The sequence below is a fragment of the Myodes glareolus genome, chromosome 10 (assembly GCF_982192425.1).
Source record: "Myodes glareolus chromosome 10, mMyoGla1.1, whole genome shotgun sequence".
In the NCBI taxonomy this organism is placed as follows: domain Eukaryota; kingdom Metazoa; phylum Chordata; class Mammalia; order Rodentia; family Cricetidae; genus Myodes; species Myodes glareolus.
In genome coordinates this window covers 51171308-51184206 of record NC_142035.1, presented here as the reverse complement: position 1 = coordinate 51184206, position 12899 = coordinate 51171308, and the positions used below count along the sequence as shown (strand labels likewise).

At 44.7% G+C, this 12899-nt stretch overlaps 1 protein-coding gene and 1 long non-coding RNA gene across 5 annotated transcripts in view; one reads left to right on the top strand and one right to left on the bottom strand.

The window, feature by feature from the left end:
• LOC148120643 (uncharacterized) overlaps window positions 1-12899 on the bottom strand; it is a 33321-nt gene that overhangs the window by 7457 nt on the left and 12965 nt on the right. The window contains exons 1-3 of one of the 4 annotated variants that reach the window (XM_087911228.1): window positions 5404-7855; window positions 1722-1770; window positions 1208-1334 (exon numbers count right to left, since the gene is read on the bottom strand). In XM_087911228.1, the coding sequence (XP_087767354.1) occupies window positions 1208-1334; window positions 1722-1754 (160 nt within the window). In that variant the 5' untranslated portion in view covers window positions 1755-1770; window positions 5404-7855. Of the gene's footprint in view, window positions 1-1207; window positions 1335-1721; window positions 1771-5399; window positions 7858-12899 lie in introns of those variants that run through there. The other 3 variants (XM_087911227.1, XM_087911229.1, XM_087911230.1) reach the window with 3 other exon arrangements.
• LOC146892564 (uncharacterized) lies at window positions 7902-8747 on the top strand. The gene is made up of 2 exons (XR_015004029.2): window positions 7902-8507; window positions 8572-8747. It is a non-coding gene; the product is annotated as an uncharacterized LOC146892564 (long non-coding RNA).

Sequence of the window (12899 nt, the reverse complement as noted above, 5' to 3'; positions counted from 1 at the left end):
CAGAAGGTGCTGAGGTGTGTGTGTTCATGTACGAAACTCAAGATCTTGCTAATGCTAGAAAACACTCTACTACTTAGCTACATCCTCAGCCCAATATTGGCCTTTCAATATGAATCTGCAACATGAATGTGACCGTTACCTGCTTTTGCATTGTGTGCTCCTGCTTCCAGAGTGGCCAAGACTACAAGTACAAACCACAGTGCTTGACTTCAGCCTCTTATTCCGGAAGCTTTGGGGAGTTCCTTACTACCTGTAAGGACTTTGCTTTACTTCATTAAGAGCTGACATAAGAAAAGCTCTCAGTTTCCCTGGTGGGGAAGATATTTTCAGTGTGTGACTTTGTTTAACTCTGTGAAGCTGTGTTACTGTGCCTGTCTAAAACACCTGATGGTTTAATAAAGAGCTGAATGACCAATAGCAAGGCAGGAGCAAGGATAGGTGTGGCCAGCAGGCAGAGTGTATAAATAGATGGAAAAATGAGGAAGAGAAGAAGTAAGAGAACAAGGAGAGGACATCAGGAGCCAGCCACCCAGGCAGTCATGGAGTAAGAAGGAAAGTAAGATGTACAGAAGTAAGAAAAAGATAAAATCCAGGGGCATTCATAACTAAGAATAAGCCTCTGTGTGTGATTTATTTGAGAGATGGGTGGTGGGTCCCTCAAAAAACCAAGAGCTCAATATTGCACATCACATGCTTGTCACATAAGTCTAATTACAAAGTGCCTTTTATAGGTATCTAAGATTGTCATGAAGACAAATATTCAAAATGAAGCACATCTCTGATGTCTTCTTTCCTTCCACAGGGAAACTTCTTTGCCTCCTCTGTCTTCCATGAAGTGATTGATATCTCCTCTCACCGAGATGGCTTCTCATCTACATGATGGAACTGAGTCATTACTTGCTGGCATGCCAGGAGAAGACTCTGACACATTAACTCTTCTGCTGGCTGCCTTTGGGGAGCCAGATCCCTACTCACAACACCCATCTCTGCCCTGTCCTCCAGATTGCCTTGTTAGGTGGAAGCAAGTTGCTGAACAAAACCTGTGTTTTCCCAGTGCCGTTAACTCAGGTCACTAGCTAAGCACCTAAAGCCACCTCCTTTGGCTGTTTTGTCTGTCAGGTGGTTCTGAACACAGGTGGGGGTCAAAGAGGTGGCAATGTCCTGCCCTTGTGACCCACACGGTTTGGGACAAGTTCTGACTCCTTACCCAGTGAGGTGATGTTCTCATAGTTTTCCAGCATCACAGTCTTGTAGAGAGCCCTCTGCACAGGGAGCAGATGCCTCCACTCTTCATCTGTGAAAGTCACGGCCACGTCCTCAAATGTCACCGATGGCTGCAAACACAACCACACTCCCTTACAAGCCTTTCCTTCCTGGTCTGTTTCGTCTCTCCCGAGGCAGGCTCTGGGTGCTCTATAGCACACCATCAACTCCAGCCTAACCCAACACTCCTTGGAGTACAGGGGCTGACTCTCAGATCAGAACTGGGTGCCAAAGGCTCAGTCAGGACAGAACCGCTGATGCCCGACTCCTCCAGACAGCCCTGCTTTGTCAGATTCTGGGAAGGTCGCGGGCTCAAAGTGCTAAAGGTCATCTTACCTTAGAGCCCTTCATTGGCCTAGGGTGGAGGGTCATAAAGGGAGACACTCAGGATAGAGAAACATGTGCCTACATTTTGGCAACTAATAACAGTATTTCAGAAATAGAAATGTCCACCTCACCTGGCATCTAGTAGGTGGAGACACAGCAGCCATTCCCTCCTATGGTGTCCTGAGAGGGAAGAACAGGATTCTAGTGAGGAATAAGTGTTGGAGGAGAGAAGGTACGACAATGCACAGTGTTGGGGTCTTCTGACCCACGTGGTAAGGCCCCTCCATATATCAGTGAGAGATGTAGCCACCTTCATGCCCAACACCACCAAAAGAGCAAAAAAATCAAGGCACTCCATGTTCTTTCCAGAGTTAGAGCAAAAGCCATGAATATCGAATCCACAGCAGTGTCTGTTGTACCGTTATCTTCAGGGCAGAGCTCTGTTCCCAGGAGTCAGAACACAAGAAGAGTTACGGAACTAAAATCATAAGCAACTTTACAAATGAACAAGGGAAGTCTTTGCAGGAACCTGATTGCAGAAAACAAATCAGAGACCACAGAAAAACACTGTTTACTGGTTTGCTCAGCTACTTTCGTATACAGTCCAGATCTACTTTCCCAGGGATGACAACATCCACAGTGGGCCAGGCTCCCCTGTATCAATGGGTAATTAAGAAAATGTCCCATACTCTGGGTGATGGTGGCACAGACTTTTAATCCCAGCACTTGGGAGTCGGGGCAAGCAGATCTCTGTGAGTTTGCAGAGTTCAAGGCCAGTCTGGTCTACAGAGTGAGTTCCAGGACAGCCAAGGCTACAGAGAGGAAACCCTGTCTCGAAGAGAGAAAGAAAGTGAGAGATCAAAAGAGAGAGAGAAAGAAAGAGAGAAAAAAAAGAGGGAGAGAAAGAGAGGGAGAAAGAGAAAAAGAGAGAGAGAAAGAGAGGTGGAGAGAGAGAGAGAGAGAGAGAGAGAGAGAGAGAGAGAGAGAGAGAAAATACAGTCCACACAAACATGCTCACAGACTGGTCTGATGGCAGCAACTCAATTTCAATTGAGATTCTCTTTTCCTGAGTATGTCTAAGCTTGTATGCAGTTGAGAAAACTTTGGCAGACATGATCTTGTATGAAAAGACGACATCCTTCTTAGTGAACATGAATTTAAAGTGTCAGGAAAACACGTAGATGATGAGTCAAAAAGATATCAGGAGATATTGAAGTAGCCTCAGGGACCAGGGAGCAGAGGTACCAGGAGACAAAACCAATGGATGTGGCTCTCTTTAGGAGTAAACACTTGTGCTCAGTGTTTCTAGATGAAGTGAAGTTCCAGTTGCCACAGGCTGCAGCTTTACTTATCCTTGGGCCTCCAGGAGACTCATTGTCTTCTAACTCCCTTTGCATGAGTTAGCTAAATGCAACTCAACTTCTCACAATTCAGAATCTAAGTTTGCATCTGGTACGCACACTTGCAATCTCTGCACTCAATGTAGGACTGCTACAGGTTCAAGGTCAGTCAAGACTACGTACTGAGTTCAAGGCTGGCCTGAGCTAAACAGGAAACATCGCCTCAATTGTTTCCCCTAAAAAAAGTTTAACAATAACAGGGAAAGCAAGCAATTAAGGAATTCCTGGTGGGTGGAGAGACAGTATGTGTGCTTCTGGGAAGGAGGAGAAAATGTGCACTGTGGCTCACTGACCACTTTATTGCAAAGTGATATTTCAAAGGAATTTGTCATTATGTCACTGCTCCTTGTGACTTATCATCTACCTTATCAGCTCTGATTTAGTTCCAACCACACCAAGCACAAACCCTGCAAGACTCTTTCCTTGACCTCCAGGGGCAACAGCTTTATACACAGAACAAGTAAACAAAGTAACATTTACTACAGGATGGAGCCTAAAGGAGAGATGCAGGGCAGGCTGGCAGGGCTTTGAGGAGGCTCCCCTCGCCCAGGGAAGGAGGGAGGAGGAAACGCTGCAGTGCTCTTGGCATAACTGGGATCTAAGGTTTTGATGTAAAGGAGGAATAACATTATAAACATGGAAAAGCTGGAGTAGAAATAGGAGGCAGATCCTTATCACATAAAAGATTACTACAGATATTAGATAAGGCCATGAGCAATGCTGGAGAAAATATCAGCCTGGAGAAACCAACAGAGGTCAAACTACATCAAAAGGAGATGAGGGGCAGGTGTTAAGCATAGTTGTGTCCTCATTGGATATGCATGTTAGAAAGATCACTGTGACGCAAGGACTTTCAAACACAGACACTCTCAGACTGGCCAGTATCCTCTGGAATTTATTCTAGAAATATGAGAGAAGAGTTACAAAGCTTTTAATTAACCATCGCCAACACAGCATCTTTATTGAAGGTTATCACTCTCCCAATTTAAGAGGTACACAAATGATCCCATTTAATCTTTACACAATGCAACAAAAATTTGAACTCTATTGAGCATCTACAGCAGGACACTTGGTTAAATGATGTATTGCCCACAGGCTAGACACACAATAGAGCACTATTAAACATCACCCTAACTTGTATTGCTGAGCCTTTGTTCTCACAAGACTCTCGCTAAGTGCTTTTAATAAGGATTATTTAATTCTACCCTCATGGAGAGATAAATTAATCCCACATCAAGAAGAGAGCTACAACAGGACATTCAGGCTTTGTAAACGGCTGAGGTAGAATTTGAAAATGTCTGCCTGGAAAGTTGAAATTCTATATTATAATTTACTTTCATTGGAAGCTAGCCACGAAGTTAAGCCGATCTTTAGAATAAAACAGAAAATCCCGTAACACATCCCAATATTTTGGGAAGCTTGACATGCATGACTGAAGTTCCACGGAAGACAGAAGTATGGCGACAGACACCTGTAATGCCAGCACTTGGAGGGCTGAGGCAGGAGGACTACAGGCTTATCACTAGAGTAAGCTACAAAATAAGACTGCATCTTAAAAGAAATAAAGGTAAAACAATCAATCAAACAAACAAACAAACAAACAACAACAACAGAAAAACCCAGGGGAAAGATCACTGGTAAATTGCAAGGAACTTCAGTGGGGTAACAGACAACAGCTCAACACAGACTTCTAGACAGATGCTGGCTGTCGGTGGTTGATCTTAAGGTGGGAAGTACGACTTTATATTGGTCCGAATGTTACCTCTAATTGTTCCCCCAAATTTTCGTTTGTGTTGATCTCATTTAAGACCACACAATACCCTGCTTGGTGGGCCTAACCCTGATGCTCTGGGTCTTGTCTGGCCTCGGCACGGTTCCTTTACCCTTATTTCCCCACTAGTCCTTGACAGAGCAAAAAATCATCTCAAATCTGCCTAAAGCCACCTGCCATTACCCTTGGGGTTTTCTTCACCTCAAATCCGGCTTCCTCCACGAACACCCTCACACCAGGACATTCGCGCGCAGGCTGGGGATGGGGAGCCAAAGACACAACGTGAGATGTTATCTGGGGGCCTGAGAATGGAGTGGACACCCCTAGATTCTGGATCGATACCACCAACATTCATGAAGCACCCATTACGGAAAGAATGAACTGGAGGAAGACAGGGCAGAGACCGGAACCTCCAACTAAAAAGTACAGGATTCTGACACACAGTAGGCATACCCCACAAGTACACCGGGAGCCGCGACTGTGCCCTAAGGGACCTAAGCACACTGGGCGGGACGACTCTCGAGCAAGCTAGCCACACCAGGTCACGAACACGAATCCTCCCCCAAGTCCCTTGGGTTGTCTTCTCTCCGCCGCTGCGTCCACTCGTCATCTCGATGACCTAGACCCGCAGCACTCACCTACCACAAGCGCGCTGGGAACCGGCGAACGCCACACCGCCTGGGATCTGGAAGGCAGTGCGCCTGCGTGACAGTCTTCCGCCTATGGACACTATCAGTGCGCACCTTCGCAAGGACTCCATTTCCCAGAAATCTCGACGGCCGGCGCCCTCAAGATGACGCGTTGTAAACAAAACAAAACTGCCCAAGCTTGCACTCCAGATCCGTGGTGCTGAAGCGATGGGTCCTGGCTGCCTCTGTCTGTGCTCCCAAGCCTGGAGACCAGCTGTCCCGCGAAGGCGGACTTGAGCAGTGCAGCTGGGAGGAGGGGTCGAAGACAGCATAAATCCGGTTTCTACTTTGCCAACATGCCTGTCTTTTCTGAAAGTCAGGGTTCCCAGTTCTTGGTCACCTTTCAGTGGACTATCCCGGAGAGATGCATGAGCTCAGCGACATACCTGTTGCTGTTTTCCTTCAAGAATTCTTAGTTCTCACTATTTTGGTCAGACCCCGGATTAGGGTGGCACCTTGGGGCATTGCACTCAATTCTGTTACAACAATCCTGTATGAGGATGACCTCCTTTCTACTGCTTCAGATGACACCAGGAAAACAGCAGGCTGTAAACACTTTAGACTTTGTAGCTCAAAAAGGATGCACGGTTTCCAGGGAAAGACTCAACCTGTGAGACGCATAAGTCAATTACTGAATCTTCATTTGGCCCCAGGATATTTGGATTTACCTCCTCTCTGAAATAAGAGACGTGTTAAGGCTTTTCTGGAGCTAACAGGGTAATGCAGAATATGATCTGCAGCAATGAACGAAATAGCCAGGTCAAATCTCTGAGAAGTAAAATCAGTACCAAATCCAAACCCCTTGTAATCAAGGGACCAAAAACCCATCCTATAATAGGCTTAAGAAACCCAGCACTGGGGCTTCCCAACAAGGACAGGTTCCTTCAATTACAGGGTCAAAAAGCAGGGTCAATAACAGTCCTCATTTGGCCATTGGATGGTCACAGACGGTCCACAGCATACCTATCCGAAAGAACACACTCTGGAGCCCAAGACGACCCCAGTCTCTCCAGGGACTGACAATGACTCCTGGATCCCACACTACCGTGTACACTTTGTCCTAACAACTTGATGATTTTGGCTGTCAAGTCAATAGTATAGTAGTCTTCCATAAGTAGAACATAGAATTGTCAAAGAAGCATATACGTACGTTCCTGGTGTTACATGTTCATGCTGTTCTCCAAAAGGAAAGAGTGTTTGTGGACTCCAAGAGAAGTTCCATCCACTATTGACCGCAGATTTTATCTGTCATGCCCCCTATTCGAAACCTCTCCAGTGTTGCCACATGTGCTACAGGAGACACCAAAGGATGACTCATTTGTCAACGGAGGGAATAAATTGGTCACTAGACTGCCAAGCTCACAGCCCTGGTGTCTAATTTTTGTTGACTCCTTTCGCCTCTATCAACCTGATGGATACCCTGGAAGCGTCAGTCTGCCCCTAAGGCAGTGGAGAAGGCAAGTATGAAAGGGTTTCTCTGGAATCCTGAACGATGGCCACACACAGAAACCCTCAACTATGTTCTCCAAGTACTTAATGGAAGCTTATAAAGTAGTTTCATGATTTGCCGGTCGGACAAGGTTAGGAGAAACACACAATCACCTATTCTCAGGAAAGGGGTCTTTCAGTCCGTTCCTGAGTTCCCAGGGGCTCCATGTGCTTCAGAAAGATCTCGTTTTGTAACCACCCACAGACATGGTCACTTCCCTAAGACAGATTTGGAAGGTGTAGTTCCCTGAGCTCCCCACCTGTCAAATCTTCAACTGCCTCTTGGTCTTCATGGATACCGTCCCTGAACGAACTGAAGCCTTTTCCCAGTCCACGCCGAAAATGCCTGAGAAGCAGCCAAGGCACGCTGACAAGCATCAGCCGCCATTAGGACTCTCCCAGAATCTCTAGGTGTTTCACGTCATGACCAAGACATTAGGTGGCCAATACATGTGTGACATCCATTGCCCTCAGGAAAGGCAGAAGCCTCGGAGGATAACTGGAGAAGTTAATGAAGAAAGTCCGCATTGCTCTATTACCGTGGCAAAACACTGTGCCCAGGACAACCTAGAAACAGCTTGTCGGAGGCTTATCTTTCAGAGGAAGAGTCCAGGACCATCATATGTGACTCATTTGAGCAGCAGGGATAGTGTAAAGCCATGACCAGATGAGGTAAAAACCATGGCCTAGGGCTGGTCCCGTGTGTGAACCTCTACCATGAATACAAAATGAGTCTGAAATCAAAGGCAACGTAAGGTTTAATAAACTTTAGGCCTTTTCTGGAGTGAGGTACGAACTTCCTAAACTTTGTCTTCTTCACTTCCAGGATCCGTCCTGCTGTTGGCTCAGCAGAATGAGCTTTGCTAAGACTCTCCAACCCTGGATTGGACCCCTCTCCCCGCCCCTACCTGGGGTCCTAGCGCGAGGACCTCTGGTAAGCTGTCCGTTGCTGAGCCTGACTCAATTTCCCTTTTGTTTCGTTTGGACAATTTGTCGAACCCCGTGTGCGTTGGACGGTGTCCCTCGAGTCTCAGCACCCCGGTTTGCCCCTAGACGATCGTCTGACGGAGCGCCGTCCCGGCCGGTCCCGGCAGGCAGTGGGAAACCCGGTCCCAGATCCTGGTAGCGTCACTGCTCGGGCTCCAGCATGGCGGCGGACTTACGAGTTGCTGGCTGTTTCCCTGCACTGTATTATATATCGGCAAGTGTGCACTGGGACCCAGACTGTAAGCGCGTGCAGGCAGGGTGCTTTCCCTCGGGTCTGCGAAGTTCCTGGTCGAGGGAGGCGAGAAGTCGCTGGGCCCCCGATCGTCGTCTCCCATTTGCGTCGAACAAGCTGTGTGACCTCGCGCGCCTTCTCCCTCTCTTTGGGTCTCAGGGCTTGAGATTATAGGAAGCAACCTGCACTCTGCTCTCAGCCAGGAAAACCGCTCCGGCCCAGTCGGTGATAAGGAACAGAAGTAGCAAGCATCACCTGTGGTGCAGAGGGTGATGTCAATTCTGGCTTTGAGGCTGAGTGCCCCCCGCGGAGCTCCTATCTAAAGGATCGTTTCTTCCTGAATCCATTAGGTTAGTTTTCAGTTTAGCATCTAGGCCGCTTCGTTTGCCAGAATGTACTTCCTGAATCCATTAGGTTAGTTTTCAGTTTAGCATCTAGGCCGCTTCGTTTGCCAGAATGTACTTCGGCTGTCACTCTTTTCTTCCAGCCCTTGACAGTCCTGTGTGGTTCTCTAGCATAGTGTTGGACTGTAGGAATGGCTTTATGCTCGACAGTGTGCAATTTTATTAAACCAGGTCCTGAAAGTTAAATTTGTTGCCATATTTGTCCTGGAATCACTTGGTGGGGTGTGTGGCCTGAGCCTTCGTTTGTTTTCCGGCTTTGAAACCATCTTTTTGAGACCTCTGTTGAATAGTGGGCTGTAGCCTTCCAGTCATCCTTGTGCCAGCAACGATCTTAAACTATTTATGATTTTATCTCTCCATTTCCTCCTCACAGTGCCTTAAAGATTCCGTTATATCCTCATACCATTCCCATCCCCGCCTGCCTTATTGTTTTTGAAACAAGGTCTCACTATGGTCTGCCAATTTATAAGCCTCCTGTCTCAGCTCCTCAAGGCTGTAGTCACAGTTGTTTACTCTCAGAGTCCGGCCTCGTTATTCTAGAAGAGAATACTCGTTTTATAGAAGAGGAAAGTACAGCACACGGGGAAGAGAAACTTGCTTGAATAGATTGTCCTACCATCCTATGAGTCCAGCTTGGTGGCTGCAATCTTACCGCCTGTGCCATGTCCCCAGGCTCCACTTTCATGAAGCTTGTAACCGGTAACTGATACTTCTCAGCTTCTACCCCCAAAAGCCACATTCACCTAGGCTACACTTTTGGGACTCTCTGTGATCTTGACCATGGCCCGGATGTATTTTGTAGTGTCTGGAAGATACTGCTGAACTTTACAAAGAAAGCAAATATTACTAGGCCACCCGGATTCCCTCAGCAATGTGACATCCCCCTCCACCAGCACTCACGTAGTTGTGGTTCTGTCTCTAAAACCGCTGTACCCCTGACCTTGGACACCAAGAGACTTTAGAGGCACAAGCGCACTCTCCAACTGGCAATTAGTAAAAGGATTAATTAGTGTGGTTGTCAATAACTAGTTCACATGGATCTTTTCAGTTCCCCTTGCTTGAAAAAAACTAGTAATTTGGGTATAAGCATGTGTGTGTGTGTGTGTGTGTGTGTTTGTGTGTGTGTGTGTAGGGGGTGCAGATTTATTTGGAAAGCTTGCAAACCAGGAAGCTATGTGTGGCTATCAAAGACCATCTTATCTGGGGATTGCAGGGCTTGTATATGGAGCTTATGTACATAAGATATGAGAGGCACCAATGCAGTGATAAATTCGGGGTGGTCCACTCTCCAAATTAATGACTACTAAAATGAAATCAAAGAATCAAAGAAGTGGAGCTAGAGAGGGTTTATTTATGTCATCTCAGTGACAAGCCTGGAGTAGCTGGGGCAGAGATTTGTCTCAGTTTATATGAAGTCACTAAAGATTCTGTGCCAGGCCGTTCTGAATAAGGAAATGCAGAATTTCAACCCCACAAATGACTTCAACTCAGAAAACACTAGGTTCCAACAAGTGGTACTGAACTGGTACTACTAATAACCACAGTGAGGTGGCCAAAACACTCTCTTGGTGTCTACTTTTTAGCCCCTACTCCTTGAATCGTCACTTCTGCCTTTGTCAGTGTGCTGGTTAACATTACATTTAACATTTAAGGTTTAGACTTAACTATGCTTGAGAGGCCAAAAAGCAAAAAAAAAAACAAAAACAAAAAAATTCTAACTTTTACAGTGGTACCCTTTCAGCCCACTTTTGTTTTCCCCAGACACTAAAAACGTCTCTTAAGTCAACTGATCTTGTAAAATTTGCTGTTCATAAGAGTAACTACTAGTTCTGCTTCTGTAATCAAACTTGCTTGCTCAATTAAGAAATATATCTAGGCCAACTGCAAGGCATTTATTTAAGATTATACGCTTTCTATATGTAGACAAACTACATGAAATATTGTGGGGTTTGCTTTCATAAGCCCTGGGCTGCTCTAGATAGATCCTGCATTTTGGGGGTATTCTTCGGTGCAGTCCTGGCCACACATGGAAGCCAGTATCTTAAATAAAAAGCCCCTTCTTATTAAAGTTTATTTATTGTCAGGGTGAATCTCTGAGCAACCCTAGATCCATAACATCACCATATTCCAAACTTTTCCCTGATCCAGACCAGGACCCAGATGTGTATTACAGTGATCCCGCCAGATGAAGTGGTGAATGGACGCTTAAAAGAAATCCCACGGGGCTGGAGAGATGGCTCAGCAGTTAAGAGCATTGCCTGGTCTTCCAAAGGTCCTGAGTTCAATTCCCAGCAACCACATGGTGGCTCACAACCATCTGAAATGAGATCTGATGCCCTCTTCTGGCCTGCAGGTAGACACACAGACAGAATATTGTATACATAATAAATTAATAAATATTTAAAAAAAAAAGAAATCCCACACTGTCTCAGAACTGAGAGATAGATAGTTATTTATTTAGGGATAAATTTACAAATCAGGATTCTCTGCTTGAGGGATGGATGAAGATCGAATTCAAACAATCTGAATGAGCAATCGGGAGAATGGGAAGGAGAAAAAAGGGTCAGAAGCAGGTTCTGCGTCTGCATATATAATACAAGAGGCCATGCCCCAGTAGGTGGGTAATCACAAGGGGCATGTCTTCCTACAGCACCTTCCCCTTTTGTTTAAATAAAAGAGTTCTTAGTCTAATACAAAATTATATACAATACAAACAAATATCCTATTCTAACTAACTTAAGTCTTGTATAGTAAATAAGTTGACCAAGTCATGAGAGGAAAGAAACTACAATTATCTAGTCTTCAACCCCATCAAAGATCTGAGAAGGGAAATATTACTTGAGTAAGTAGAAAGTGCAATCAATCAACTTCCAAAATGTGCAACAAACAAATGACAGGCACAACTGGCTACCTGGGCAATCACCCAAAGTCTCATTTGCAATGTTGAAGCAACCAACTTTGGTTAAGGCCTAGAATAACTGACAGACCATTTTCAAAAGCGAGAAATTTTTCAAAACCATCTTACCCTGTCTTGGCAAGATTTGACAGTCCTGTTTATCCATTTCTGGATACTATATATCTTGTCAGTGGTTGAGGCATGGGCGTTTCTTTGCTCAAAGGCCAGTTTTTGCCAAGAAGAAAACAAGCTCCAAGTGGAGTGTCTTTGGTGCTCAACATTCTCTCCCAGCTGAATATGCATTCAATATAATTTAACTTTGTATCAATATACAAGAATCTCATCCAATGTAATTGTCTATAAATAATAACTCGCAAGTATTCACTTTATTACTCACTATTATTATTAGTGTAAGTTCATACCAATCTATTATCCCATCCAATTTTCCATTTTTGTTTCAAAAAGATCCCTGAGCTTCTGAAATTTCCCCCCCAAACCCACAACCCTATACCAATCATAATCAAACCCTAAATGATGTCCCTAATTCTAAGGACAAAATTTTTTGGGAGTGGGTTTGTCGTCTTCTAGAATTACTTCCAGCTGTCATGGGGACGACGTTCATTCTATGGAATTCTGTGAAAGTAAAATGATGGTTAAGTTTTAAGACTAATGTCTGGTATGATTACAAATAGTCTGAGTATTTTGTGAAGGTCTGGCCAGAACGTTGTAAAATGTGCATCATTTCAGCTAACGAAACTGGAACCACCTTGTGCAGCTGGTACCCAAAACAAGTCTTGTAGTAGCGCTATTGGCATCATGACATCATATCAACGAGGTGGAGTTGTTGTTGTGGGGCCCCATCTTCTTCCTGGAATCTTTAAAGATTACTGCAGGAAAATTCATTGTTCATTGTGAAAAACTTAAGCATTATTTATATAGACGGCTCTTGACATGAGACAGAAACGCTGGGATTTTATTTTAGCAATATGCTTGGATTTAAAGAAGGACAGAACCGTTGTCCAACTCCAAAATCAGCTCTATATATTTATAAATATATATGTAGATATATAAATGTATATTTTAAAATGCTTGTTCTTACAGATCATATTCGATTTTCTTGATGATCCTTAATGGATAGTTATTTTTCCATCTGTCAGTATTCAGACATCTAGGGTCTCTTGAATTTTTGAAGAGGAGTGTTTTCCTGCAAAGACAAGAACAGAACCCTGCCCCCATCCTACATGCTTTCCTTACTACCTGTATGGTTATCATCATTGTGGATGAGCTGTCATTTCTCCTTCCCAAGAGGTTTCTCCTCTTCAAACCAAATCTTTATTAATTTTGATGTCAGTTCCTTTTCTGCTTCAGCTGTTAATTCTCTGGGACTATTCAAATCTTTATCACCATCTAAGGTTTTGTTTAAATGAATTATTAGGTCAGGT